Consider the following 25,656-nt stretch of genomic DNA (forward strand, 5'->3'; position numbering starts at 1 on the left):
AAGGGGAAAGTGGTAAAAAAATATCTTCAGTGACTCCTGCCTCCGGACTGCAGCCTCTCTGTGCTGCTGGGTTCTCCTTCCCTGCTTTTTTTCTTCAATCCAGCTTGATGTTAATCTGAACGAAGAAAAATGAGGCTGCGGGACTTTCTATTCACTTTGCTGCTCCTGACCGTCTTCCTGGGGGGGGGCTCATGGGCTCAGCGCCCAGAAATCACCACCCGGGTTGCAAACGCAGAAGGTAAGCCTGGGCTGCTTCCCAGAGTGTTTTTCCTCCCCAGGATCAGCAGAGAAGTCGGGTTGCTGTTTCCCTCCTGGGCGGACGCCTCCACTACTGAACACAGCCACAGCTTTGTCAGGACATTTGGGGGAAGAGTTGTGTTTGAGGAGAGTGATGTAGGATTAGAGAGGATCTGCCAGACATACCTACTTTTAATGCTTTTTGGGTCTTTCTCCTTGACTGTCTTGTTAGGTGTTACCAGCAGCACTGGGATGCAGGAGATGGGGATAACAGCTGATACCAGTTTAGCTTTCTGAAATATTTTGAGTTTGGCACTGGCCGTTAAATGGCATTTTCATTTTTGCTCTCCTCTGCAATGATATTTGTGCCAAGATGTGTCAGACACTCATTGGTTTCTCATTATATTAATTGCTATCATGTCTTGGTTTTATTTTTTTAAGTGATTGCTGCAGCTGCATGTTATTTTATATAATAACAAGTATTGGTCTTGCAAAGATATTCTTTGAATGTAAATGGAAAAAAATGTACAGGAAAGTGTTAAATGCCACAAAGTGATGTTTTCTGAATATGTGCTCGATCTGGCTTACCCCTGATGCCAAAACAGAAATAAGCAACCTCACCAGTGCGTGTGTCCTTCTGTGTCTTGCTTGGGGTTAGAATGTGAACGTGGTCTCCTTAGCAAAGATTCGGGGAGCCTGCTGGGAGGGAGGGGAGCTGAGCTGCAAGCGGGCGGGTGTGGGGAGCCCGAGCTGGGGAGGCGATGCCGCAGGGCCGCCTGCTGACTCCTGCCTCTCCACTTCTTCCCAGACTGCCCTGTGGACCTGTTCTTTGTCCTGGACACCTCGGAGAGTGTCGCCCTGAGGGTGAAGCCCTTTGGGGACCTGGTTGCCCAAGTGAAAGATTTCACCAACCGGTTCATTGATAAACTGACAAACAGGTACATGTCCCGGGGTTTTGTCCAGGCTGCTTTAGGGATGGAGCCTGGTGCTGGGTGGAATGCTGAGACCACCCTGTGTGCCCATCCGAGGAGGGAGAGGAAGAAAGCAGGGATGCTGGGGAGGGGGGTGGGAGTGTCTCCTCCCTGTCCCGGTCTGCAGCCACCCTGTTTCTGCTCCATCCATGCCGATGGTGGCAATGTGCATTCAGCAGAGCTGCCTACACCCACCCTTGGGAAAGTGAGGGCTTCCTGGGGCTGCAGACATGGCACCCCATCCTCACCACCTCCAGCTGGCCTGCTTGGCCGGATGGTTATTCTGTAGGTCCAAAATGATGCTGATCCCCATGCCACTGACTGCTCAGGCCCAGGACAACCCAGGTGTTTAAGTGGCAGCAGGGCACCTCTGATGTTAAACCCAGCACTCATGGGCACCCTGCAGAACAAATCCTCCCTTGCAACTGGCATCCCCCAGGATGACCTGCAGCACTGAACCCAGCTTTGGAGGCCCCTGTGGAGTGACCTTCATCCACTCCACTGCCCAGCCCTTTATCTGCCTCCTCCTCACCCATCCATGTTGTCACCAACCCCAGTCTGACCCTGTCTTTCCCAGGGTGAGGGCACCCAGGGGCACCAAATCTGCCATATCCTGGAGGGGGGTGATGCTGGGAAGAGGTGGAGGAAAAGGCCATGGGTCACCTCCTGGCAGGAGATCCAGGGATGCACAGGAGCACCACAAGTCCTGGGGGCATGTGGGTCCTGGTCCTTGGGGCAGCAGGAGATGTGTGCTGTTGCTCAGAGGGGCACTGCAGGGATGTCCCAGTGCTGCACGAGCTGAAGGGGCAAGGTTCCTGTCTTGACAGATGTGGGGTCGTCAGCAGCTCACCTCCCCATTGCCCAGGTAGGAGAGTTACCACTGAGTGATCAGGAGCCTCGTGCTTGGGAATAACCTACCAGGCCTGCATTAATGCAACATGACTCTCTCCTAAGCAAGGCACTGGATTTTGTTCAGAGCCCCTGCTGCATGCAGACAGATGGATGGACCTCCTGACCCCATCCCAAACACCCCTGTGCCCACCCTGCTCTCCTCTACCTGCTTTGGAGACATCTCCCTACAAGCCACCACTGCGCACGCTATGCTGCCAGGCACCCACGGCATGCATGGCATGGTTGGCACAGATGATGGTGAGGCAGCTGGCAGCAGTGGGGTGGAGGGGAGAGGAGTAGGCAATGCTCAGGTGGCTTTGGGAAAGGTCATGCTGGGCAGAGATAAGATGAGCTTGGGAAGGCAAGGGAGCTGTGCAACCCCATCACTTTGGGATTGGCCCCAACATCCTGAAAATACTCTTTTTGGGGCACTGGCCAAAGCACAGGGAGTTGTGATGCCCCTGTCCCAGGGTCACAGGTGCAGGCTCTGTCAGCACACAGGACTTCAGCACACGCTCATCATCCTCTGAGTCAGAACACCCTTCAGAGGGAGGCATTCCTCTTCGATTTTAACACATCTTGCAGTGGAAAACTCACCCCAGTCCTGTGTGGGGTGTTTTGGTTGTTACCTGTCTTGCACACACACACACCTGGCTGTCTGGCTCAGCACCTCCTGCTCAGCTCCAGCCACTGCATCCCAGTACCTCTTTGGGAAGCCTCTCTGCCAAACTGTCTGACCCCTGTGGACACCCACCAGCTGCACCCCTTTGTCCTTCCACCTGCTGAACAAACTGCCCTGCTCCCGTGGCTGGGCTTTGCATGTGAAGCACACCCCAGCCTTGCAGGAGAGCAAGGAGCCCTAGCAAAGCCCTGCAGTGTTTGGCAGAGGATTTGCATTTTGCACGGCAGGCCAGTGCAAGTGAAGTGGAGGTGGCGGCAGGGCATGGACAAAGGTGCTGAAAGCACGTGTCCTGGTCTATCCACGCAGGTACTACCGCTGTGACCGCAATCTGGTGTGGAACGCCGGGGCACTGCACTACAGCGATGAGGTCGTGCTCATCAAGAGCCTCACCTCTATGCCCAGCGGCCGGAACGAGCTGAAGAACCGCGTCTCGGCCGTGAACTACATCGGGAAGGGTACCTACACCGACTGTGCCATAAAGCGGGGAATTGAGGAGCTGCTCATCAGGTAAGGCAGTGGGGCTGGGATGGGCAGAGGGAGTGATGCTGGTGATGTGGCAGTGGTGGATGGAGGTTGGGAGCTTCTGGGTTAGGACATCCCTGTGCATTGTGCAGAGCTGTCCCCAGGGTGGGAGAAGAGGTCACCTAGGCATGAAATAGGCACAGGGGTGGCAGGTTGCTAGTGCTCCAGCTTTGCTGGGATGAGGCTTGCCCTCATGATAGGCTGGGGCACTGCCTGGGGTGAGTGCCCAGAGGTGCCCAAGCCACTCCTCTCCAGCTAAATCTGTTAAATTCTTGCAATGTTAAATCCTGTGTTTAAACTGTTGCAGTGGCTCCCATCACAAGGAGAATAAATACCTGATCGTGGTGACTGATGGACACCCCTTGGAAGGGTACAAGGAGCCCTGTGGAGGCCTGGACGATGCTGCCAATGAAGCCAAACATTTGGGGATCAAAGTGTTCTCTGTGGCCATTTCTCCCAACCACCTGGTAGGGACCATGCAGCTGGGATGCTCCCTGTAGGGGTCCCGAGTGGGCCCACAAGACCCCCAGCACAGCGAAGGAGGCTCTGAGTGCCCTTCAGAGGCCCTCCATGGAGGGAGGGTGTAGGGTAGTCTCTGGAGATGGGCCCTCTACGGGTGCCTGCAGGTCTCACTCTGCCCTCCCCACCCTCCCAATCCTAGGACCAACGGCTCAACATCATTGCCACGGACCATGCCTACCGCCGCAACTTCACCGCCACCAGCCTGAAGCCAACCAGGGAGCTCGACGTGGAGGAAACCATCAACACCATCATCGACATGATTGTGAGTGCTGCCTGCCCCTTCCCCAGCCTGCCCCCTTCCCAGGCTCACCCATTCCTCTCAAATCTCCTCTCTTTTCTTTCTTGTCTTGCAGAAAGCTAACACGGAGCAATCGGTGAGTATCCCCACTCCCCCTCAGTCCTGAGCCTGAGCCTGTTCCCTGCAGGTCACCCACAGCCAAACAAGGGCTCAGTGGCACAGCCCTGCTCTGCAGGCAGTCCCTGCTTGGCCCCTGCCAGCCTGGGGAGCTCCCCCCTAGCAAGGTGCAGCCTGGCCATGGTGCTGCCCACTGCTTCTAATGCTGTTTTCTCTTTCTCTCTGGGCAGTGCTGCTCCTTTGAGTGCCAGGTAAGTCAGGCTTTTGAGAACCCCTGTCCCCTTCCCTCATATCCCCATGGCCCCAGGCTGTGCCTTGGTGACTGATCTAACCCATACCTCTCTCCTGCAGCCTCCCCGAGGGCTCCCCGGACTTCCTGGCGACCCAGGCAATGAGGTGAGGGACCAGCTGCAGCCACGTTACAGGACCGGGGTGGTGGGATGGGCTCAGAGACTGGTGCGGCACGGATTCTCAGCACCCCACCACTGCCCCATGGAGAGGTGCATGAGGACCCACACCATGCTTCCATGCAGCCCACATCTGCTCCCCACATCGATGGATCATTGCTGCTATCATCCTCCCTGATCTCCTTTCAACAGGTCATCATTCTATTCCTGAGGGTGATGAGCTAACTTTATTTCTGTCCTGTATTGCAGGGAGAAAGAGGCAAGCCAGGTCTTCCTGGCCAGAAAGGTGATGCTGGAGACCCAGTAAGTAAAGGACCAGCCCTGGTGACAATGTGCAGCAGCTAATTTTTGGCCACTTCTGGCCAGACCTCTCAGGTGCATCCTCATCAGTCCTTGCCCCCGCATCACCCTGTTTCCATGGGGTAGTCAGTGGGGGGTCACGTCCAGCTGTCCCCCTCTGCAGCCACCCTGTTGAGCAATGGCTTCTGGCGGGCAGTGGGGTGGTCCCCTCCTCTGTTGCTACAAGGCTTCCTTGTTCTTCACCCAAAATAGCCATTCTTCCTGGAGGACACATCTCTGACTCATGTATGCCAGTCCAGGGGTGGACTCTGGTCTCCTTCCCGTGTCCTCTGACATGACAAGCACAGCAGTGTTCCAGGGAAACCTTTGCTAAATAATAAACTAATAGCATGAGGAAACTATTTCCCTCCTCCTCCCCTTTTTTTACTAGGTGTGCTTATTTTTGGGAGGTGCATTTCTCCCACACACGTGAGTGTGCAATTACTCAGCTTGTGCATTCCCAATTTGGAAACCCCATGTCATGCACATGCAGATTTTTCCTTCCCAAGGGTTTTCTGCCCTTCCCTTTCATCCCAGATTACATGTTCCCAAGTGCCCAGTTTCCCTCACCCCCAGGAAGGGCTGGAGATTGTGGAGGTGAAGGCAGGTCTCCTCTGTCCTCCACAATGATCCTGTGCTTCCAGACTGGGCAAACGAGGAGCATTGTTAGGGGAGAGCTTCCTGAGGGATGGTATGGCGGCTGGAGCCTGGGGGGAAACTGCCCCATGGCAATGGTAGTGATAATCTCTGCCTCCGTAACACCATTTTCTGTCCTCTAGGGCAGGCCAGGGGACATGGGACCTGTTGGCTACCAAGGAATGAAGGTACATGGGGCTGCAGGGTCATGGGCACTCTTCCTAGATGGGCCACAGCCTTTGTGCTGGAAGTGTTTTCATTTTCCCATTTTTCTCTCTCCTTTCATCTCTAGGGTGACAAAGGAAGTCGAGGAGAAAAGGTGAGGATAGCATGGACTTGATGGGAGGGGGAAGGTGTCTCTGTGCCCTCCTGCTTGGTTAGCCGGGGCTGCCCTTGGAGCTGCACAGTGTTGGGGTCTGGTACATGTCCATGCCCACACATCTGTCCCTCCTGCTGGCACCACTTGCGCCAGGAGCAGGGATCCAACGGGAGCAGAACATTTGCAGCTGATGTGGCCTTGGGGATCAGGCAAGCACCGTGAAGTGAGCACAGCTGGGCAGAACGGGAGGGACCAGTGGTGTGCAGGGGCATAGTGATTGCCTGCACCCTCAGACTGACCTAGCATGGGGAGCACTGCATGGCAGTGGGATGGATCTGCTCTACATGGGGGCCTAACTTCTCTCTCCTTCCCTTCACAGGGCTCGAGAGGAGCCAAAGGAGCCAAGGTCAGCTTTCAGTTTTACACCATTTATTCTTTCTAGTTGATGCCTGCGGGTCTTTGGAAATTACTTATTCATGGTCCCTATTCTTCATTTCAGGGTGAGAAAGGCAGGCGTGGAATCGATGGCATTGATGGCATGAAGGTAAACCTTGGATCTGGGGCACCTTACTTAGACTGAGGACCCTGACTTTTGCTCAGACACCCCTTCAAAACCATTGTGGGGTCCCAGACTGAAGCCGGTGTTCCATGTGGGGCAGTGGGGATCCCTCCCTGCAGGGGCCTCCACCTGCCAGCCGAGGACAGGGCTGGGATATCCCTCTGGGATGATGGATGGGGTCTTCCATGGGCACCGCTCATGGAGACCCCTGTTCTGTCTGACAGGGTGAAGCTGGATACCCTGGCTTACCTGGCTGCAAAGGCTCACCTGGATTCGATGTACGTACCCTGTGGGTGTTCCTTGTATGCGAATGAACCAGTGCAGCAGGTCTGGTGTGATGGCGCATGGAAACGGGGAGCCCCCCAAGAAGGGGTGCTGTGGGAGGGAGTTGCTGTGCTTGGAAATACGCCTCTAGACATGTGATGCTCATCCCAGGCACGGCACCTCAGGGGTGTTCCTGGGGCAGTCTGCCTTGTTTTGCCTGGAAGTTGTCCCCCATTGCATGGGGCTGCCTGGGAATCTGCAGGCTGGGGGAGCATTTGGCTGGAGGTTGGGCACCTTGCACCTTTACCACAGGGAACTTGGCAAAGAAGATCTCAGTGCCAGATAGGAAAGCCCAGGATTAACTGATTTCAGCCTGCTCTGACAAGCCACCCAGGAAATGTTGGAGATTTTGGAGGGCTCTGGAAAACATTATTCTGACATTGCATTTCTCCAGTTTCCCTGCTTGTTTCCATGCTCCCAGGATGACACAATCCTGGTGGCACCAGTATCACTGCAGTCAAGCCATAGCAGCCCAACAACCACCTTTTCTGCCATTTTCCTCTAACCTGCAAAAGCACACTCAGTTTTGCAGTGTTTCAGCAACATGACCGCAGCGTTGCTTGCACGGCTCCATGGTGCAAGATTACCACGCCATCCCTGCATTGCTCCTGAGTACATGTCCCTCCTGTCTGTCCTGATGTGGAACTGTGGGCCAGCCTGCTGGGATGCTCGGTCCATGCCCAGTTTCCTGCAGATAGTGATACCAGCTTGGTTATTAGTGATGTTGTCTTTATTTTCAACAGGGAGCTCAAGGCCCGCCTGGACCAAAGGGAGATCCTGGTGCTTACGGACCCAAGGGAGGAAAGGTGAGCCACTCTGCCCAGCCTCACGCAGAAGGAGGGTTGCTGGGGCCCCTCTCCTGCAAGAGGGAGAGGTGGCAATTGACCCATCACTGGCCTCCTTTGCACTGCATGGGGGAAAACCTGTGCTAGAGGCCCCTCACCCACAGTAAAATCCTGCTGGTGTGACTCCAAGCGTGCCCAAGGTTAGTGGGTGCCCACAAGCCTGGCACAAGCATACCTGAGATATTGGGGGGCTACTGTGAAAAGGTGGCTTGCACTGGGCAGGTGGAGTAGTGGGGGAGGGTCTGCTGGACATGGGGAGCTCCCTGGGGAGAGATCAGAGCCCAGAAAGAGGTTTGGGGTGCACCAGGGCTCCTGACGGCCTCTGCAGCATGGGAGCCAAAACCCATTGCTGTAGTCTTGACAGTGCCTTGTGTCCTTGTGAAGGGGGAGCCTGGGGATGATGGAAAACCTGGCCGACAGGGGATTCCTGGCAGCCCTGGAGAGAAGGTGGGTGAAGTGTCTGTGCGTGACCATCCTCTGCCCTCTGTGAGAGGGAGAGGTCCCCTGTGTCAGCCTTGGTTTCAAAGAGCTTGCCCAAGGCTCTGCGGGGCTTTGCTCCAAAACCTTCTGACTTGTCTCATTTGCACCTCTGTGGCTTGCTCACCCAGGGCATGCCTGGAAACCAGGGTGAGCCTGGACCTGCAGGAGAGACAGGCGATGAGGTGAGTCCTCTGCCCATGCCCGCCATGTTCCCCATGCATGCTTACTGGCCATCCCCACTGCCTGACCACCCCTGTCATTTCTCCACAGGGTGCTCCTGGTATGGATGGTCCTCCTGGAGAACGGGTAAGTGAGGGCTCCACTGCCAGGCACCACACTGGCAGGGTGCAGGCTGGTACGCTGCTGAGGAGGAGGAGGGCTGGGGGTGAGCCTGCTGAGAGGTGGGAAATGAGGGAGGGCTTTGCTGCTGCTGGGGGCAGGTCTTGATTTTGTGTTCCTGCCATCTCCTTGCAGGGCAGCAATGGAGAAAGAGGACCCCCGGGATCGCCGGGTGACCGTGGGCCAAGAGGAGAGCCGGTAACTGCATCTGCAGGGTGGCTTTTGACATCGGCTTGCAAATGGGGTGCATTTGACAGCCAGGGACTAAAAACAGGTGCTCAGTGGCTAACCCACCAGCCCGTGGACCAGTAAGCAAGCTCGGTACCTTTAACTGCCAGCCCAGGGGGGACTTGCTGTTGTCCCCCAGCAATTGCCCCTTTACACTGGTAGCTAATCACCAAACAGCCCAAACCCAGGGGAGAGCATGCCCAGCAAGCCAAAAGTAGGCAGAGGGGGGATCAGCCCCTGCCTCACAGCTGCAAAACCAGTTGATGAAGAGACAAGAGTCAAGGTGTCCTCCTCTGGAGGTGTTGGGGGGCTGCATGGGGTACCGGTGACTTGGGAAGGAGGGCACAGGTACCATTAGCAGTACAGCAGCATGTGTGGGTGTAGATGGGAGGGGGAACACCCTTCTCTCCCCTTTAGGGTGGGAGTCACTAGGAAAGTATTTTTCTTGCCTTCCGGGGGTGAGTCACGGAGCATGAGCGTGGGAGGGACAGGCAGTAGCCCTCAGCAGGCCAGGACAAACATGTGGTGAGCGGCAGAGGTGCCACGCACACTGAGGAGGGACGAGGGGTGATGCTGCTTAGGGTGGGGGCAGCGGGAGTCAAGGCGTCCAGCAGCAGCATCCTGGCAGGTGGCCAGCCATGTCCTGGCACTGCTGGGCAGCCACCACCACACTTCTTTTCCCCTGTCCCTGCAGCGAGGACAGCCAGTACCCACCACCAGCTCAGGGAGTGGGGGGCAGATCTCCACCCTGGGGAGGGGGCAGCTCTGGCAGGGGGGTGCTGGCAGCCTCCCCCTTCCTGTTTACTGCTCAGGGAGCGGCAGCACTGCTGCACGTGATGTGTGGGGCAGATGTGCACAGGAGATGAAGGCACGCCAGTGTCCCGGAGTTAAATTGTTCAGCAGGCGATGGGCTGCTTCCTTCCAAGTTTTAGTCCAAGCACAAGGCTGTGTAACCTCGCCAGAAACGTCTCCACTGGCGCTGAGGGTCCTTTGGAAGTTGTGTTTTATATTCACTGTTTGGCTTAGGCATCTGGAAGCTTCTAGCTTGCAAACAACAGCTTTAGGTCAGCAAGCTTTCAACCTCTTTCCTCAAAGTTTTAAGTCAGGTGTGACTGTCATGGGACATTCCTGAACACCTCCCTTCCCCATGGGCTGGTGGCTGCCTAGCCCCACATCCCCAGGCTGCAGGCAGAGCAGCACCTCGTGCAAGATCCTTGTCTTGCAGCACTTGGTGCTGGCTGATCTCAGGGGTGGTTTGACTGTAAGGTGCAAAGCTCTGTGCTTGGCTGTTGTGCAGCCCTGTAAGGGGTAATGCTCTACTTTGCAGGAGGGAAATCTTTCTTCTGAATTGCTGGGGACTTGCAGCAAGACTTCAGGCTGCAGGGATGGGGGGCCGTGCCTCATGGCTCTCCTTTTGACTTCCTGGATTGCTCACTCCTAGTCATGGGTCTAGATGGGGAAGGTGCCCTGGAGCCAGCCCAGGTCTGACAGACATACTGCCCTGTTGGGAAGCAGCTCTGCTGGACTGGTGGAAGGCTGTCCCTTTCCACATTGTTTAAGTGAAAGTGGAACTGAGCTGTGTCCAGCCCTTGGGCATTTCCTTCTATTGGAGTTGTTGGAGTGTCAAAAAACCCAGACTCAGGTTTTTCCAGGCTTTCTTGGGCTGTCAGTTCTCTGCAAAGAGCTCTAACCCAGCTCAGGGTGCTGAGTGTTAGTAAGGAGAGGGGAGAGCATCAGCAGTGAGAGGTGAAGATGTCCCTTCCCATCTGCTGGCTCATTCCCTTGGAAAACCCCCTTAGCTCCACAGGGATGGCAGGCTGGAGGAAGAGGGGGTGGAGGAAGGAGGCTGCTAGCCTGAAGTCTCTGCCCATGCATGGGGACAGCAGCTCCTCTCCATGCAGACTGCCCAGGGCAGGAGCTGCTCTAGAAAAGCAGCCATGGTTACAGAGCATAGCTGGGAAAATTCACTACACGGTTTTGGGGCCAGGTCCAGGTCTGTGTATCTGTAGAAGACTTGCAAGATGGATCTCTTCAGGCATTTGATTTTCTGTCACAAAATGGGCTGAAACATGTCACCCAGAGGCAAGCACTCTTATCTTTCTGAAGGTCTTACTCTTAGGGCTATCTTCTTGACTGCAAGGTGGCCACGCTAGCCTCTGTCTCCCCATACCTCTGTTTCCTACCCAGCTCCTGAATCTGCCTCAAAAACCTCCCTGTTTGGATGACTGCATTTCTATCCAGCATGTGCTATCAGTGCTGTATCCCCACTCCCGACTGCACGCAGGGCCCTTTACACCCTACACCTGTTCCTCTTTGAGTTTCTCATGCCTTCTGTGTGTGTTTTCAGGGAGAGCCTGGACCACCTGGTGACCAAGGGCGGGAAGGACCCCTCGGACCACCTGGCGACCAGGTAGGAGCTTGGGTTAACCTTCTGAATCCCAGGTGGAAGTGGTTGGGGCAGAGGGGAGAGTGGGGTAGGGGCTTGACTGATGCCACAGCATCTTGGGGCAAGATCTCAGCATCTTTCAGACCAGGTAGCAAAGCTGGTGAAGAGGGGCAGGGATTTCTAGGAGAACCCAGAATATGAACAGGGCTGAAAAAAATGGAGACTTGGCTGCTGGGCTGGGGACAAAGCAACCTCCACGCCATTTCCAAATCCCATGGAAACAAATGTCAACACGTCTCACAGATTTGGAAACTGGCAAGTACAAGCTGCAGTAATGCACAAAATGTTCAGGCCTGGGGCCAGACGTTGCTCACCTCGGTCAAAGGAGTCAATGAGACATCTTGTGCCAGTGAGGATAGCCTGACGGGGCCCCAGTGCTGCCCCTGACACCATTGGCATCTTCAGAGACAGTCTGTCTCAAGGCCAGTGTTCCTCAAGTCTGCTTGCTGCAAGGTCTGGCCCTCCTGCTCTGGGGTCTGCTTGTCTTCATGTGCCTCAAGGAACAGATCTCAGACCCCACGGGCTTTCTGGAGAGCAGAGCTGGCTACCTCCAGCCTGAGGATGGCTTCTGTCCCCTGCACAATTAAAGACTCTTTCTTCCCAAAGATATACCCAGGGCCCAGATGATAACTCTGGTTCTGGAGTTGTTGCTGGGTCAATCCTCCATGGCGATAGCACTGGTTGCAATGCCAACAGGGTCTCTGCACCCGAGCAAGCATGCTTTGACATCATCCTTGGACAGGGCTCTGTGGGAAAACTCCCCTGCTACCCATACTGTCAGAGCTTTAACAGAGCCCAAGATACAGGGAAGTATTGAGATAAACATCCCCACACTGGTGGAGCAGGACTTGCAGAAGGGGTGAAGCATGGAGACCAGCGTGCAGACAAAGAGGAGACAGCTTCTGAATTCCTGTTATGGTTGACCAGTTGTTGAAGAGCCCTGAAGGAGATCCAGAGGGCAGGACAGCCATGAAGGGGCCACATTATCCCCACCACAGGTGATCCCCATGGCAGACCCGCACCATGCCGCAGCCCGGGGAGAGGACATGCTTGCGCCGGTGTTGTGCTTGCCTGGAGTTGGGTTTCCCTTGAGCCTGTCTCATGCTAGCGAATTGCACCAAATTCACACAGGGGGATTGTCTAGATCTTACTGTCTGTAGCTGAGCTGAGCTCCTGCTGCAACCAAAGAGCATCTGACAGCATCCAGCCTGCTCGGCACTGCCATGGTGGGAGGTGTCATTTTGGGAGGGGGCCTTGGTAGGAAGGCAGCTGTTTGGATGTGTGCATGTAATGGACTGGTGCTACAGCCTGACATCAGTGAAGGAGGAAGGACTGGAGCTGCTGTCCATGTGGTAGAGGCTCATTCCAAGTTCAAGGTAGGAGAAGGATTGTGCAGAAGAAGACAGAGCTAAGGTGAAGATTTGATGCAAGCCTGGAAGACAAAGCTGTACAAGCATGGTGGGGAGTCAGGCTGGGATAGATCCTGCCTTCAGCCAGTCTTCACTAGGGGGGAGGAGGAGGAGAAAGAATGGTCTCCCTGCTGTCACTGAGCCTGTGGGACACCAGTTTTCCCTCGCCAGCACTGAACTTGAGTCAAACCCCTGTCAGAGAGGGAAGCATTAAAGAAGCAGCTCCCATGCTTCCCCAGACCAGAGACTACCCCAGAACCTCCACAGCTCCAGGGAGATTTCAAAAGCAGTTACAAAGTGAGGACATTTTTTCCACAAGCTGAGGAAGAATGCTTTTGTTTGGCCAAATTAAAAATAAATGCATAATTGGGCTTGGGCAAGACTAGGACTTTGGCAAACACAAGTGTTTTTCAAGCCGTGTTATCTGCAAGTTCTGGCTCTTGGAGTGTATTTCTCTTGGCAAGGGGAAAGGGCTCCCGCTAACCTGTGACTCCCTTTCATCCTCTTTCTATCTGAGAGAAGCTAAAGGTCAGCACACTCTTTCCTTGGTCCTCATGGGCAGGTTTGCTGGTCCCTCTCTATTCCTGGCCATGGTGCCCATCCTTCCTGTGGTTCCTGTCACACGCAGAAAGGTAGTGGACAGAGAGCTGCTAAAAAATCCGGCAACCCAAAATCCGGCATCTTCATAAATTCCTCCAGGGCCGTGAGGGATTTGCACTGTGTACTACAGTGAGAACATGTAAGGCCATCACGAGCCAAGGGTGCCGTGGATCCAGCTTTGGCTGATGTGAACAATCATGAGTTCTTGTCTCTTCTTCCCAGCTTTCTCTCTTCTGGGCTTTTGTGCAGAAGGTCACATGCCTTTGAGCAGTTTAGTGCTCTGCACTGCACTGTGTAATTTTAAGCCCGCTGTACCCACACGTACACCTTTCCTTGGAAGAAGGGTGCATGCGGCGTGCATGGATGTTTGGCAGCAGATTCTCCCAGCCGCTGTCATGCGAAGAGGAGCAGGGACGACAGCTGGAGGGGATTTCAGCTTCCTCAGCATTCGGGAGGTGAGAGAGAGGCTGCAAAGCTGGGCTAGGCTGAGCCACTGCACTGAGGCAGCTCCCCAGAAAAGCTCAGAGGTGCTGCTGATGTACGGAAAACATGGAGGAAGCTCTCAGGCATGCACCACTGTGATGCTAAAGTTGAGGTACCACTGAGCGAGTGCTGTCTTCTGCCTGTCAGGACAGTGCAGTCGTGTGGCTTGCCGCAGTGAACATTTCAGAGATTGGGAGTTCTGAACTGGCATGCCCACTGCCTGCAGCAGCGATGCTGGAGGGGTCAATTGCCGAGCCATTGCTCTCTCCCACCACATCTTGCTCTCTGCCTTCCTTCTGCCTACCTCTGTCACCTCTATCGCCTGGGGACTGGTTGCACACCCAGATCCACATGAGATGCTGGCTTGCTCAAGGATTTGGACCCATGAGCAAGAACATCATTACCCAATCTTCACCCAGCATCATCACCTGGCAAGTAAACCCAGCGAAGGGCTGTTGGCACCCAGCAGAAGGTGGAGGGGCTCCCTTGGACATCTGTTGGAGCTCTCGGAGAAAAAAAATCTTCTTTTACCTTCTCTCTTATCTCTGTCTGTCTCTGGCCAGCCGCACAGCTGATGGAGTGAGAGGCTGCTGCCCAGATGGGATGTGGCAGAGTGACAGCTTTGGTCTGTTCCAGCACACACTGCCAGGGATCTGCAGCCTCCTGAGGACAGAAACCCCCCGGAGCCACAAAAGGGCCTCTGCCAGCCTGGCTGTGACCCAGACATGTCCGAGCCCCAAGGGACTCTGTGGAGGGAGGTCTGTGTCACCTTCAGGTGCTCCACCAAAGACCGTTCTCTGCCCCGGTGACACCTCTGTCACAGCCGATGAGATGCCACTACACAACCCAGCTAGAAAACATCATCCCTGCCTCCCTGGTCCTCTCCCCCACCAGGTCCTCTGTTACTGGACTGAGATGTGGAGGAGAGGGATGGCTTTTAGGGACTTGGAGGCTCTGCTCAGAGACTGCTCCCTCCTGCAGCCCGGCTGCCACTGAAATCATGTGGTGTTCAACCCACTCCTGCAGTGTCACACCTTGGCCCAGAAAGCCTCTTGTTCTGGCTCGCAGTCAGCAGGGGTCTGGCCAGAGCTGCCTCAACAGGGCTTTGCAGAGAAAGCAGGGCGTAAGGAAGCATGGGGAGCTGCAGCCTGTGCAGACAGAGGAAGGCAGGCAGGCACGGGAGGAGCCAGGCACAGCTCCTGCAGCATCTCCCCACTTGTGTTAACCCCCATCAATATGTCCTTTATTGTGAGGCTGGCCAAGGTGGAGATGGGTGCGAGGCACGAGGCAGATGCCCCCACCCACCACATCACAAAATGAAGGGACCAGCCCTTCAGGGCAGGAGCAGCACCAAGAGAAAATCCCTGTTATAAGAGCTCTTTCTGTTTCCCTAGGGCGAGCCTGGACCGCCAGGACCCAAGGGCTACAGGGGAGACGACGGCCCTCGCGGCAATGAGGTCAGTGCTACTTCACCACCGCAACTTCTGGGGGGAGGGAATGAAGGGAAGACCAGGAGATGCTGCCCATTAGGGCTGTCCCCCAACCCCTCAGATCTTGGAAACCTGTTGTAAGTACAAACTCAGGTGCTAGCTTCCTGGCAGACACATCGAGGTATTTTTCATGGCCATTTCATGGAGAGAGTATAGCCACACCAGAAGCCATGTCACTTCCCATCACAGAAGCTGGAGGAGCTGCTCTCCAAGGGCAGTCACCTGAATCTGCCAGCAGATTCGATCCCCAGGGCAGGGAGTAAACTGAATCCCAACCCCAGCTGTGGGCTTTGCATTGCTCTTGTATAAGCAAAATGCATCCCGTGATGGGCTGGTGATGGTAGCCTGTTGCCTCAGAAGGCATCATCTTCCCAGCTCAAAGGATGGTATACAATGCTTGACTGTTTCTTCTGTTCCTTCCAGGGCCCAAAGGGATTGCCTGGAGCACCTGGGCTGCCTGGAGACCCTGGCCTGATGGGAGAAAGGGTGAGTGGTATTTGGTTGGGGGGATTGCACGTCATGTGGAAAGGATATACAACATGCTGGTTCCACAGAGCATGATCCAACTCAGGAGAAAAGAAATCTCATTCATATACAGCTGAGGTGCTGGGAAAATTTGCAAGCAGCCTGGTTTTGAATATGCATCACATCTCTAAGGCTCTAGAGCTGTATTTTGGGGTTTACTTTCCAGCAACAGAGACCTGATACTTCCCAGTTTGTTCCCAGCCTGTGGTCACATCCCCAGTCTCTGAGAGGAACAGTGTCACTCTCCTCTCGGTGGCTGTGCAGGTCACACACAAGCAAGATGGTCTTTTTACCTGCCTGCACCAGTGTTCAACCCACTAGTCACTTATTTTTGGCACAGACATTCTGCTGTGGAGATAAACTGTCCAAGGAGGTCAGGATCCTGCTGCTGTGCTATCTGAGGGGTCCACTTTACATTATCTCACATATTTCTCCCTTCCTTTCCAGGGGGAGGATGGCCCTCCTGGGAACGGCACGATTGGATTCACAGGTGCCCCGGTAAGATTTTTATGCTGCTTTGAAAGCATAAGACCATTATTTCTGCTTGTCTGACCTAACACACTTCCTTTCCTTCATCCCCAGGGGCAACCAGGAGACAGAGGTGACCCTGGAACTAATGTAAGTGTGCTGTTTCTTCATACTCCCAACAGAAATTGTCCTGGCTGGTGGTTTGGCTTCTAGAGCCTCTCCATCAGCTGCATGGTGAAATGAGCTCCCTGAAGCATCCTGCTCCTCCAAAGCCCTCTTTTCCTTCTTCCCACCTCTCCTTGCAGTGGATGCTTCTGGTGGAAGTGTCCTGCCTTGGTGTACTGGTAGTAACACCCAAGGGCAGCAGCCTGGGTTGAGTGCTTTCTGATGCCAGAGCCAGAGTTTGGTGTTGGGAGTGCCACTCAGGGGGAGCTGGATGATGCAATAACAGTGAAAGCCACCTAAGAAGCTCTCTCCTTCAGTAGCACTGCAATTTGGTGCTAGGGAGTCTATATGCTGCTTTTTACCCCCTCCCGAGCCAGTTGTCACAAGGTGACTGCATGCCAGCACCAACTTCACCACGCTACTGTCCAAGCAGTAGTCTCTTCTGTACTATTTTTCAGGGAACTAAAGGCTATGTCGGTCCTAAAGGTGATGAAGGAGAAGCTGGTGACCCTGGCAATGATGTGAGTAATCTGTATAAAGCTGAATCTTCTTTCTCCATGAACACAGTACAGGAGCTTTGGGCTGGGTCTCTAACACTACCTTGCTTGTGGGTCAGAGCTCATCAGACTTTATAAGTCTGCAAGTACCCTTTGTCGATGAGCAGTGTCTGATGGCAAGGGGAGCTCCCTCCAGATGTTCATTGTGTCCTACAGCTTATGGCTGTCAAACCTCCAGGTCTGTTAGGCTGAGATGGGTATCATCTCTGCAAGGTTCTGTATGTTTCCAGATAGCTGTGCTGCACCACTGTCCTGTGGAGGAAGATTTTCCCAGTCCATCCCAATCTTCCCAAGGCCTAACTTCTTTGGTCGGGTACAGAAATCTCAGATAACATTTTTGTGGTTAAGCAGAGCTCAGCAGACATCTGGAGGGGAAGGTGCTGCACCCTGACACCAACAGATTTGTGAATTTTTGTTTTGTTTTCATTCCAGAACCTAACCCCTGGCCCCAGGGGCATCAAAGGAGCAAAGGGCCACAGGGGACTTGAAGGCCGCCCGGTAAGTAAGGACCCTGGCAGGGTTTGCACCGATAAGCACAGCGTGCCAGGCTGATGGAGCTCCCAATAGCAGGGCTCACCACAGACTTGCTGTGCTTGGTCCTGCTCACAGCAGGAACAAGGCAGTTTGAAAACCCACTGCTGCAGCCTGATACACGGGTCTCTGAAATCATGATCATCCCAAATCAAGGCAGAAAATTGAGGCATTTGTGCTTTTTCATGAGCAAAACATTCTCGTATGATCAGGTTCAGTAAGGGTAAGCAGCCTTTCGGGGTGGCCATCCTGAACCTGAAAGCATTCATGTTGAGCCGCCACTTGCTTGTGTTGCCTCACGTTGACCTAGAGGCTACAGGAAGGCATCTTCCAAGCAAATGGCATCCATCCGTCCATCCTCTGGGTGCTCTGGGAGCAATGGCAAGCCATGTCACACATGGTGTGTGTGCTCGCTGCCTGCAGCAAGAGCTTGCCTTCCCAACTCAGTGGGCATGGCACGCATGGAAGTGGGTCTCCTTCCCCCAACCCCTGTGCAGCCCCAGGGCATCATGCAAACAAGCAGATGTACCTGCTCAAAGACCAGTGCAGGGGCCAGCAACTGGGAAGCCAAGAGACTTTTCCAGACTCTTCATTGCTTAGCAAGGTATCGGCAGAGTACGCTGCAGATAGGACTGGCTGCTCTTGTAATTGCTCTCTCTACACTTCTGTTTGACAGGGACCACCAGGACCTGTGGGGCCTCCAGGACCAGATGTGAGTGGGATAGGATCAGGGCACTGCTTGCTTACCTGGTCTGTGCTTTCCCTACCCCACATGATGGCTCCTGGGAGGGCGTCATTGCTGGGGAAGTCTTGTCCTCCCGGGTTGGGTGGTGTCTTCCTCCCATTACTGTCCCAGCGAGTCTCACTGGCCAGATTTCCTTCATGCCAGTCCATCACCAGGCAGTCCCCTCTCTAGTGGACTCCACTTGCACATCACTCATTTCCAGATCAGGATCTGCTCTGAGGGTACAAAGCAGCGGCGGGGTTGTGGGCAGCACCTGGGAGCCAGGAGGCTGCCCTTACCATTACTCAAACATTTCTTTACCTCTGTTTTCAGGAATGTGAAATCTTGGACATCATCATGAAGATGTGCTGTGAGTATCCCTGTACTGCTCCTCCTGCCCTGCTCAGGTCCTTGCCGAGTGGGAGACAGCTGTTTTTTCTCTGGCCCCCAGTAAGCAGAGCCATCCCTGGGCCGCACGGAGAGGGATGCCGTGGGCATCACTCCCCTTCCACAAGTCACAATTAAGTCAACAAGCTCGGGGAGAGGTGGGAGGCTCTCCCTGCAGCCGGGACAGCACCTAAAAGGGGCAAATCTTTTGTGTGTTGTTGTCCCTTCTCTTGACCCAGGGACTTCCAGCTCGATCTCTAGAGTAGATCATGCAGCTGTGTTTCACTTGTGCATGCTGCAGACTGGTTTGCTATGTCTATGGCTCTGCATATACACAATTACCCCTCAGTGAAAATACAAGCAAAGTTGTGTACAGTCCTTGTGTGGACCATTTTACAATGTTCTCTTCTTAAATAGCAGTGCCTGGCTTTACCCCTTGGGAAAGGCAGGTCTGTTCTGGGGTGTCCTGCCATGGGGAGCAGCAGTACACATGTGCTGCAAAGGGTTTCTGGCCAGTAATGAAGCGGTGGAAGGACACTTACTTAACGAACTGAGTTTGAGCTCCATACTCTGGTGATTTACCTAAGCCCTTCAGGATTAGCTTTTATTTTTATTTAAATAAGAATGCATCAGCGCGTGCAGAAACAGGGCTCTGTTGCATGCAGTGCTCCAGGTTGTGGCGTAACAATCTGAAAGAGGAGAGAGATCTGGATATTTCAAAGGGGAGGGAAACCTCTATGAGCTTGAATTGTCCAGTCCAGGTGTCCGCGGGTTTGCAGAAACACCAATCTGCAGTCTACATTAGTGTGTGAAAAAACCTTCTGTCACGCATTTTAACATTGTCTCTTTCTCTCCCTTCTCCCCTAGCTTGCTGTGGTGAGTGTTGCTTGGCAAAGTTGCTTTGCAAACATTTGCTAGCCCTTCTCCTTGCTTGCACGCCTCCCTTTCCCTGCTCCTTGCCTTCTGCTATGGAGATGTGGTGAGAGCCTGGGAGGGAGGACCGAGCATTAGCAAGGCAGGGAAGGGCAGCGAGCTCTCCACAAGGGTGTTGCGTGGATCCAGAGGCTGGGTCCTACAACTGGAAAATTGTTGTCAAGGTGCCCTGTGCCAGCAAACTGCAGGCAGATTTTCTCCACCCTTTTTGCAGTTGAAAGGGACGTCACTTCAGGGCATGCTGTGGATCCAGCTCTGTCCTCCTTCCAAATCCTGTGCTGGTCTGCAAAGAAATGTGCTGGGCTTTCTTCTCTGATGCTGTCCCGATGGGTTGGGTTTGTAGTCCAAAAGCTCGAAGGAAGAGCCAAGGGCACATGATGTCCTTCAGTCATAGGAAAGAGGGGAGAAAGCTGAGTCAGCCTTCTCCAGCTCACCAGTATCACCTCTGTCCTCCTGGGCTGGGTGAGTGTAAGAAGTGCAAAGGCTTACGAAGAATCAGGTTCTGGAATAATTATTGGGTGTTTTAAGGGTGCTCACAGCTTGGAAACGCTACATGTCTTATAAGGGATGCTGAGCAAAATGCAAATGGAGAAATCAGTAAACTGACTCTCAAGTCTCCTGTGCAGCTATTTTACTGCTTTACTTTACACCATGCTAACAGCAGACATCAGCTGCTTGCTTTGGTATGCCTCCCTGCAAAATGCGCTGCTCTGAGCAAGATGCTCAGGTAGAAAACACAAGCCCCTTCACTCCTGTGCCTTGCTGCAGAGTGCACCTGCGGTCCCGTCGACCTCCTCTTCGTATTGGACAGCTCGGAGAGCATTGGCCTGCAGAACTTCCAGATTGCCAAGGACTTCATCATCAAAGTCATTGACCGTCTGAGCAAGGACGAGCGTGTGAAGGTGAGATTTCCACCTAGTGCTGAGATACACTTGTGTACACTCACTTATTTTTCACTGCAAGCAGAAAAACAGGCAGGTGCCTCCACTCCAAAGAGCCTCCACAAGGGTTAGCTTCAAGTATTTAGCTGGGGTGGATCCAGATTCCTTCCAGATTTATAAAGTGGTGGAGATGACACAGCAGTTTGTTGTCCCAAAATATAGACATTTTACTCTTTCTGCGCAAAGGGACTCTGCCTGCTGTGGCTGTGACTTCTTTTTCCATGTCCCAGAGCAGATGGCTTATAAAGCATTAGCCTGATCAATCAGCCTCTCAGTCTCTTCCTTGTCCTGATGAGCACTTCAGGTGGCTGGAGTACATAACACCATGAGGTGTGTTCCAGCTTACCCTAGCTCCCTGATGGTCAGTCCCCCAGGTGCCCTTGTCTGCACACAAGCTTGGGTTTAGGTTACCAGTTAGGCACAGTACTAAAAAGGACCTTTGCAGCCCAAAAGAGCAATATTGTCCCAGTAGCGAGTCTTCCAGTCTCGCACACAAATAGTTACTCTCCCAACTCTTCCCTGGTAACCAGCTGTGCGCAGGAAATGTCGTTTACCTCTGTGATTTGGAAGGAATGTTTGGGATCCGGTCTTTCCTTAAGGTATAACCAGAGACATCTGTAGCCCACGGGCTGTAAAGCCACAGCGACCTGCTGTTGGACACTTGTGTGGGCATACACATCTCTCTTTGGCTGGCAAAGAGATGGTAACAAGCAGAAAGCCTAGAGCTCGGCAGCAAAACTACTGTGTTGGAAAAAAACCAGAAATTTTGACAAAAGATCTATTCCTAGGCACCCACCATGGCCAATGGCTTGTGTTGAGACCACTGAGCCAGGAAACCTGGGTTTGGGTCTTGTTTCACTGACTGGCTCACTGAATTTGTCCCCATGTGCATCCACTCCTGTTGGGGCTTCTTCTGCCTGGAATAAGACAGAGGAGAGATGGCAGATCCTGCCATGAAGGCATTCAGTGCAAACCACCAGATGATTTCTGAGCTCTGAAGGGCCCCCTGAGGTATCTGACCTTAACTTGCTTCTGTTTTTTCCAACAGTTTGAAGCTGGGGAGTCCCGTGTGGGTGTTGTGCAGTACAGCCATGACAACACGCAGGAGCTGGTGGCCATGGGGGATGCCAACATAGACAACATCGGGGCGCTCAAACAGTGAGTCTGTGGGGTCTCAGCGCATCATGCAGAGATCTGATACAGGGACACCTACTCACCTCCCAGCCTCCATGTCCAGAACAGCAGCTCCTGCAACTGCAAGGATGCTAAATGTTCTTTAGCAGAAAGTAGAGGCTGGCAGCATTGTAAGTGGTGCTGAGGCCAAGGAGCTTGCCAGCTTTCCACCCAAAGCCCCATGCAGGGATGTCGTCCTGCTTCGCAATCATGTCAGAGATACATGTTACCAGGGGCTCCTTCTGTATCCACGGGGCAGGGCTTGAAGGCTAACCTGTCTATGCTTGCAGGGCAGTCAAGAACCTGAAATGGATAGCTGGGGGCACGTACACTGGAGAAGCCCTGCAGTTCACCAAGGAAAACCTGCTGCGGAGATTCACCTCTGACAAGCGTGTTGCCATTGTCATCACAGATGGACGCTCTGACACGCTGAGGGACCCTACTCCTCTCAACTCTCTGTGTGATGTCACCCCGGTAAGGGCACAGGGGAAGCACCCTGCCTGCAGGGAACTGCCACACAGCAGCTGTGCATCAGAGCAGTGCAGGCTCTCTGGGAGTCTCCACGTCTTTGCTACCCAAGGCTAGGGCAAGGGGGGACATGTGTCGCTAGAAGCACTGTCATAAACTGACAAGCTTATGAATGCATCAGATGATGAATGCATCTGGTGATGGACTCTAAACTTCACTGCAGGTGGTTTCCCTTGGGATAGGCGATATTTTCCGGAACCCTCCAAATCCAGATCACCTGAATGACATCGCTTGTTTAAGCAGACCGACCAGGCCAGGACTGTCCATTCAAAGGGACAACTACGCTGAGCTCCTGGATGACACCTTCTTGCAGAACATCACTTCGTACGTCTGCCAAGGTGGGTGAAAGACTGTGTCTGGAAGCAATAAGGAAGGTAGTGAGGATTGCCTCAGACAACGGGTGAGGGATGTGGGCTGCCCTCCCTTGCCTTTCCCCAGAGATGCTATTAAGCAGGTGTTAAAGGAGGAGAACAGCATTCAATTTTTAGTTCAATAAGGGACAAGGACAGCTCATGTATCAGAACACTTTGCAGCCAGGTCCAGGTCCTCTCCTGCTGCAGGACACCTCCGTCCACAGCATTTTCCACGTGTGCACCTCTGCTCTTTCTGGTGCATGTTTATAGCCTTTGCACAGCACCTTGTGTAGTGCACCTGTGACTGAGGTGAGCATTTGTTCCTTCTGTGGCTGACTGGGAAGCTATAGTAGAAATGGTTTTCCTGGGTGAGCTGGTGACATTGCTCTTTCTAATTTTCTTAACAGAGAAGAAATGTCCGGACTACACCTGCCCAAGTGAGTATTGACTCCTCGTGCCACCCAAAGGGGTTGTGGGTGCTGTGGTGGAAGAAGCAGGATTTTGTGTTTATGGGAATGCATAGATTGGAGACCTCTTGCAACAGGGAGACTCCTGGGCTGGAGAAGAAAGCAAGTCATGTCAGAAGTTCACAGGGTTTCTCACACACATGCCAGCCCAAAGCACCTGGGGGAAAAGCCTAGAGAGTTGCTTTTCTGGGACAACAAACCTAGAGAGGAGGCTGTGCCAGATTTTAGCCCTCACAGGCTTTAGCTGAGGCAGGTAATGAGATCAATTGCTATGTGGTGGTGGGAGCACAAGGAAAAATCAGCACCATGGCAGTGATATTTGTGAAAGGTGCCTGAAAAGTGAGTTCAGGGAGGAATTTAGTGGGGTACACCTCCAAGTCAGAAGTGTATACAATGTGCAGACTCATGATGGAAAGAAAGCAGCCTTGGGAGATGAAGTGGTTCCCCAGACATTCAAGGACAGCACTGTATTTAAACAACAAGAGTCACTAGATTATCTAAACCAGATAAGTACCTGGGAATGCAGCCTGCCGTAAACCAAATAAAAGAAGGAATGAAAAGGTAAAAGGACAAGTGTAGGACAGCACTGGTGTAGGGGAAACCAAGCTAGCAAATACCCAGAGAGTGGGGATTTCCCAAGTCTGAAAAGGCAGGAAGCCTGCGAGACAGCTGGTGACTTCACTGGCTTTCCATGGAGGAGGCAGGAGTTGAAATGCAACATAACAAAGCCCTGGCCTTTCCCCTTGCAGTCACCTTCAATGGGCTGGCTGACATCACGCTGCTGGTGGACAGCTCCACCAGTGTGGGGAGCAAGAACTTTGAGACCACCAAGAAGTTCGTGAAGCGGCTGGCGGAGCGGTTCCTGGAGGCTGGCAAGCCTGCCGACGACTCCGTGCGCATCTCAGTGGTTCAGTACAGTGGCAGAAACCAGCAGAAGGTGGAAGCTCAGTTCCAGTACAACTACACAGTCATCGCCAAAGCCATCGACAACATGGAGTTCATTAATGATGCCACGGATGTCAACGCTGCCCTGCGGTACGTCACGGGGCTGTACCAGCGGTCTTCCCGTGCTGGGGCAAAGAAGAGGGTTCTGGTGTTTTCTGATGGCAACTCTCAAGGGATCACTGCGAGGGCCATTGAGAGGGCAGTGCAGGAAGTTCAGCAGGCTGGCATCGAGATCTACGTGCTGGCAGTGGGCAGCCAAGCCAACGAGCCCAACATCCGTGTCCTGGTCACAGGGAAGAGCGCAGATTATGATGTGGTCTACGGGGAGCGCCACCTCTTCCGTGTGCCTGACTATACCTCTCTGCTGCGTGGCGTCTTCTACCAAACTGTCTCCAGGAAGATAGCTGTTGACTGAGTGTCTGGGTGGGTTTCTGCCAAGGCCATGCCTGCTTCTGTCTTGCCTAAAAATGAAAATCAACAAAACAAAAAAAATTAACGGTACTCTTGACCAACCTGAAGAATTTGCGTCTATGCAGATAGCCATAGTGTCACAGCCTGGCTGTGCATAGTCCCCTTCCTTCTCCCCCAGCTTCATCATTTGCATTGCTACTCTGTTAGCCTCAAACTTCCCTCCCTGCCCATGACTGCGTCTCCCTCCCACAGCAGGCAAACACAAACACATCTAATAATAAGCTGACAGAACACCAATAGCAACCTCATCTCACAGTTTTTTTGCCAAGAAAGAATCAGGATGAGGAATTTTGTACCACTAAGGACTGGCCTGGTTCTCATAAGGCTGATTATGCTCTTTTCAGATACCAGGGTTTTTGTTCATTTGCTTCTTTCTTTCATACATCAGCTGAGCACTTGCCCAGCTCACAATGGTCCTAACCCAATGCTGTGCTTCAAGTGAAACGCTCAACACTTCAGCAAAGCTTTGAGAGGGGATTGTTGTCCTGGCTGGCAAGTTTGGTTCGTATGTCCCATGCCTGGAGGGGGGCACAGGGAGGGCTGGACTGCATTACCCAAGTTGGGTGGAAGCATCTCTGTCCTCCAGTGCCATGGGATTGGGCACTGACTTCCCAGGGATGGTGTGGAGGTGGGTGGTGGAGCATCCCTCAGCGATGACACTCCCATTCAGGGCAGGGAGGCTGGGCACCGACCAAATGAAAGACGGACAGTAGCCATTGGGGAGGGGGGAAACCCTAGAAGAAGCTACGGAACTGCACTCCATCACTAACTGATCTCATGGTCCTACAGTGAAACCAGGAACCTCATGAATAACCTGATGACTTGTGTTATGGTCCAAGCTCCATTCTGGAAAATCTCTCTGAGCCCAGTTAGTGGGATTTTTTAAAATATTTTTTTCAAAAGTGCCAAGCTGTCTAATTCCCAGTAAGCTCTCTGGGAGTATTGTTTATATAGGACCATCTAGGAGTTAGGCAGCTGGGCCCTAGGGAAGCCCACTAACTGTACTATATATATTGAATTAGGGCCTCATCCACAGCCCAGCAAAGTCAAGGGAAAGGCTGCCATTATCTGCCAGGGTTTTTGAGTCACACCCTACGGATATACTGACAAAGGTGCTATCACTACGTGGGTGATATGGGCCCTTGGTGTTTACACAGTTGTTTCCAGGACCACACTGAAGATGTGGTTTGGCTGGGTGAGATTTTGTTTCAGCGCTTCCATTGGTGCTCTTGCTATGAATTCATGCGCTTCTGAGAAAGCAATAGTGATTGCCAGGTATCGGCATTCCAAACTCTTTACTTTGTATCCAAAACCCCACTGTATGAGTTAGTTTTATTTTATGCCTGTGTTTTACTGAAATTGTCCACTTCGGAAATTTGTCAAATAAATTGTTTTCCACAGTCT

At 53.3% G+C, this 25,656-nt stretch overlaps 1 protein-coding gene across 1 annotated transcript; it reads left to right on the top strand.

The window, feature by feature from the left end:
* COL6A1 (collagen type VI alpha 1 chain) lies at positions 1-25,656 on the top strand. Its single transcript, XM_074829902.1, has 35 exons — positions 1-238; positions 1,046-1,175; positions 3,088-3,288; positions 3,611-3,770; positions 3,965-4,087; positions 4,179-4,199; positions 4,411-4,431; positions 4,532-4,576; positions 4,837-4,890; positions 5,706-5,750; positions 5,855-5,881; positions 6,261-6,287; positions 6,381-6,425; positions 6,665-6,718; positions 7,508-7,570; positions 7,994-8,056; positions 8,218-8,271; positions 8,360-8,395; positions 8,564-8,626; positions 11,004-11,066; positions 14,989-15,051; positions 15,508-15,570; positions 16,057-16,107; positions 16,192-16,227; positions 16,701-16,763; positions 17,232-17,297; positions 18,007-18,042; positions 18,388-18,424; positions 19,309-19,317; positions 20,143-20,276; positions 21,364-21,473; positions 21,779-21,962; positions 22,180-22,354; positions 22,777-22,806; positions 23,586-25,656. Exons 1-35 carry the CDS (start codon positions 130-132, stop codon positions 24,194-24,196), a joined length of 3,072 nt encoding a protein of 1,023 aa, XP_074686003.1. The 5' UTR covers positions 1-129; the 3' UTR covers positions 24,197-25,656.

The sequence above is a fragment of the Strix aluco genome, chromosome 6, assembly GCF_031877795.1.
Source record: "Strix aluco isolate bStrAlu1 chromosome 6, bStrAlu1.hap1, whole genome shotgun sequence".
Classification (NCBI taxonomy): Eukaryota; Metazoa; Chordata; class Aves; order Strigiformes; family Strigidae; genus Strix; species Strix aluco.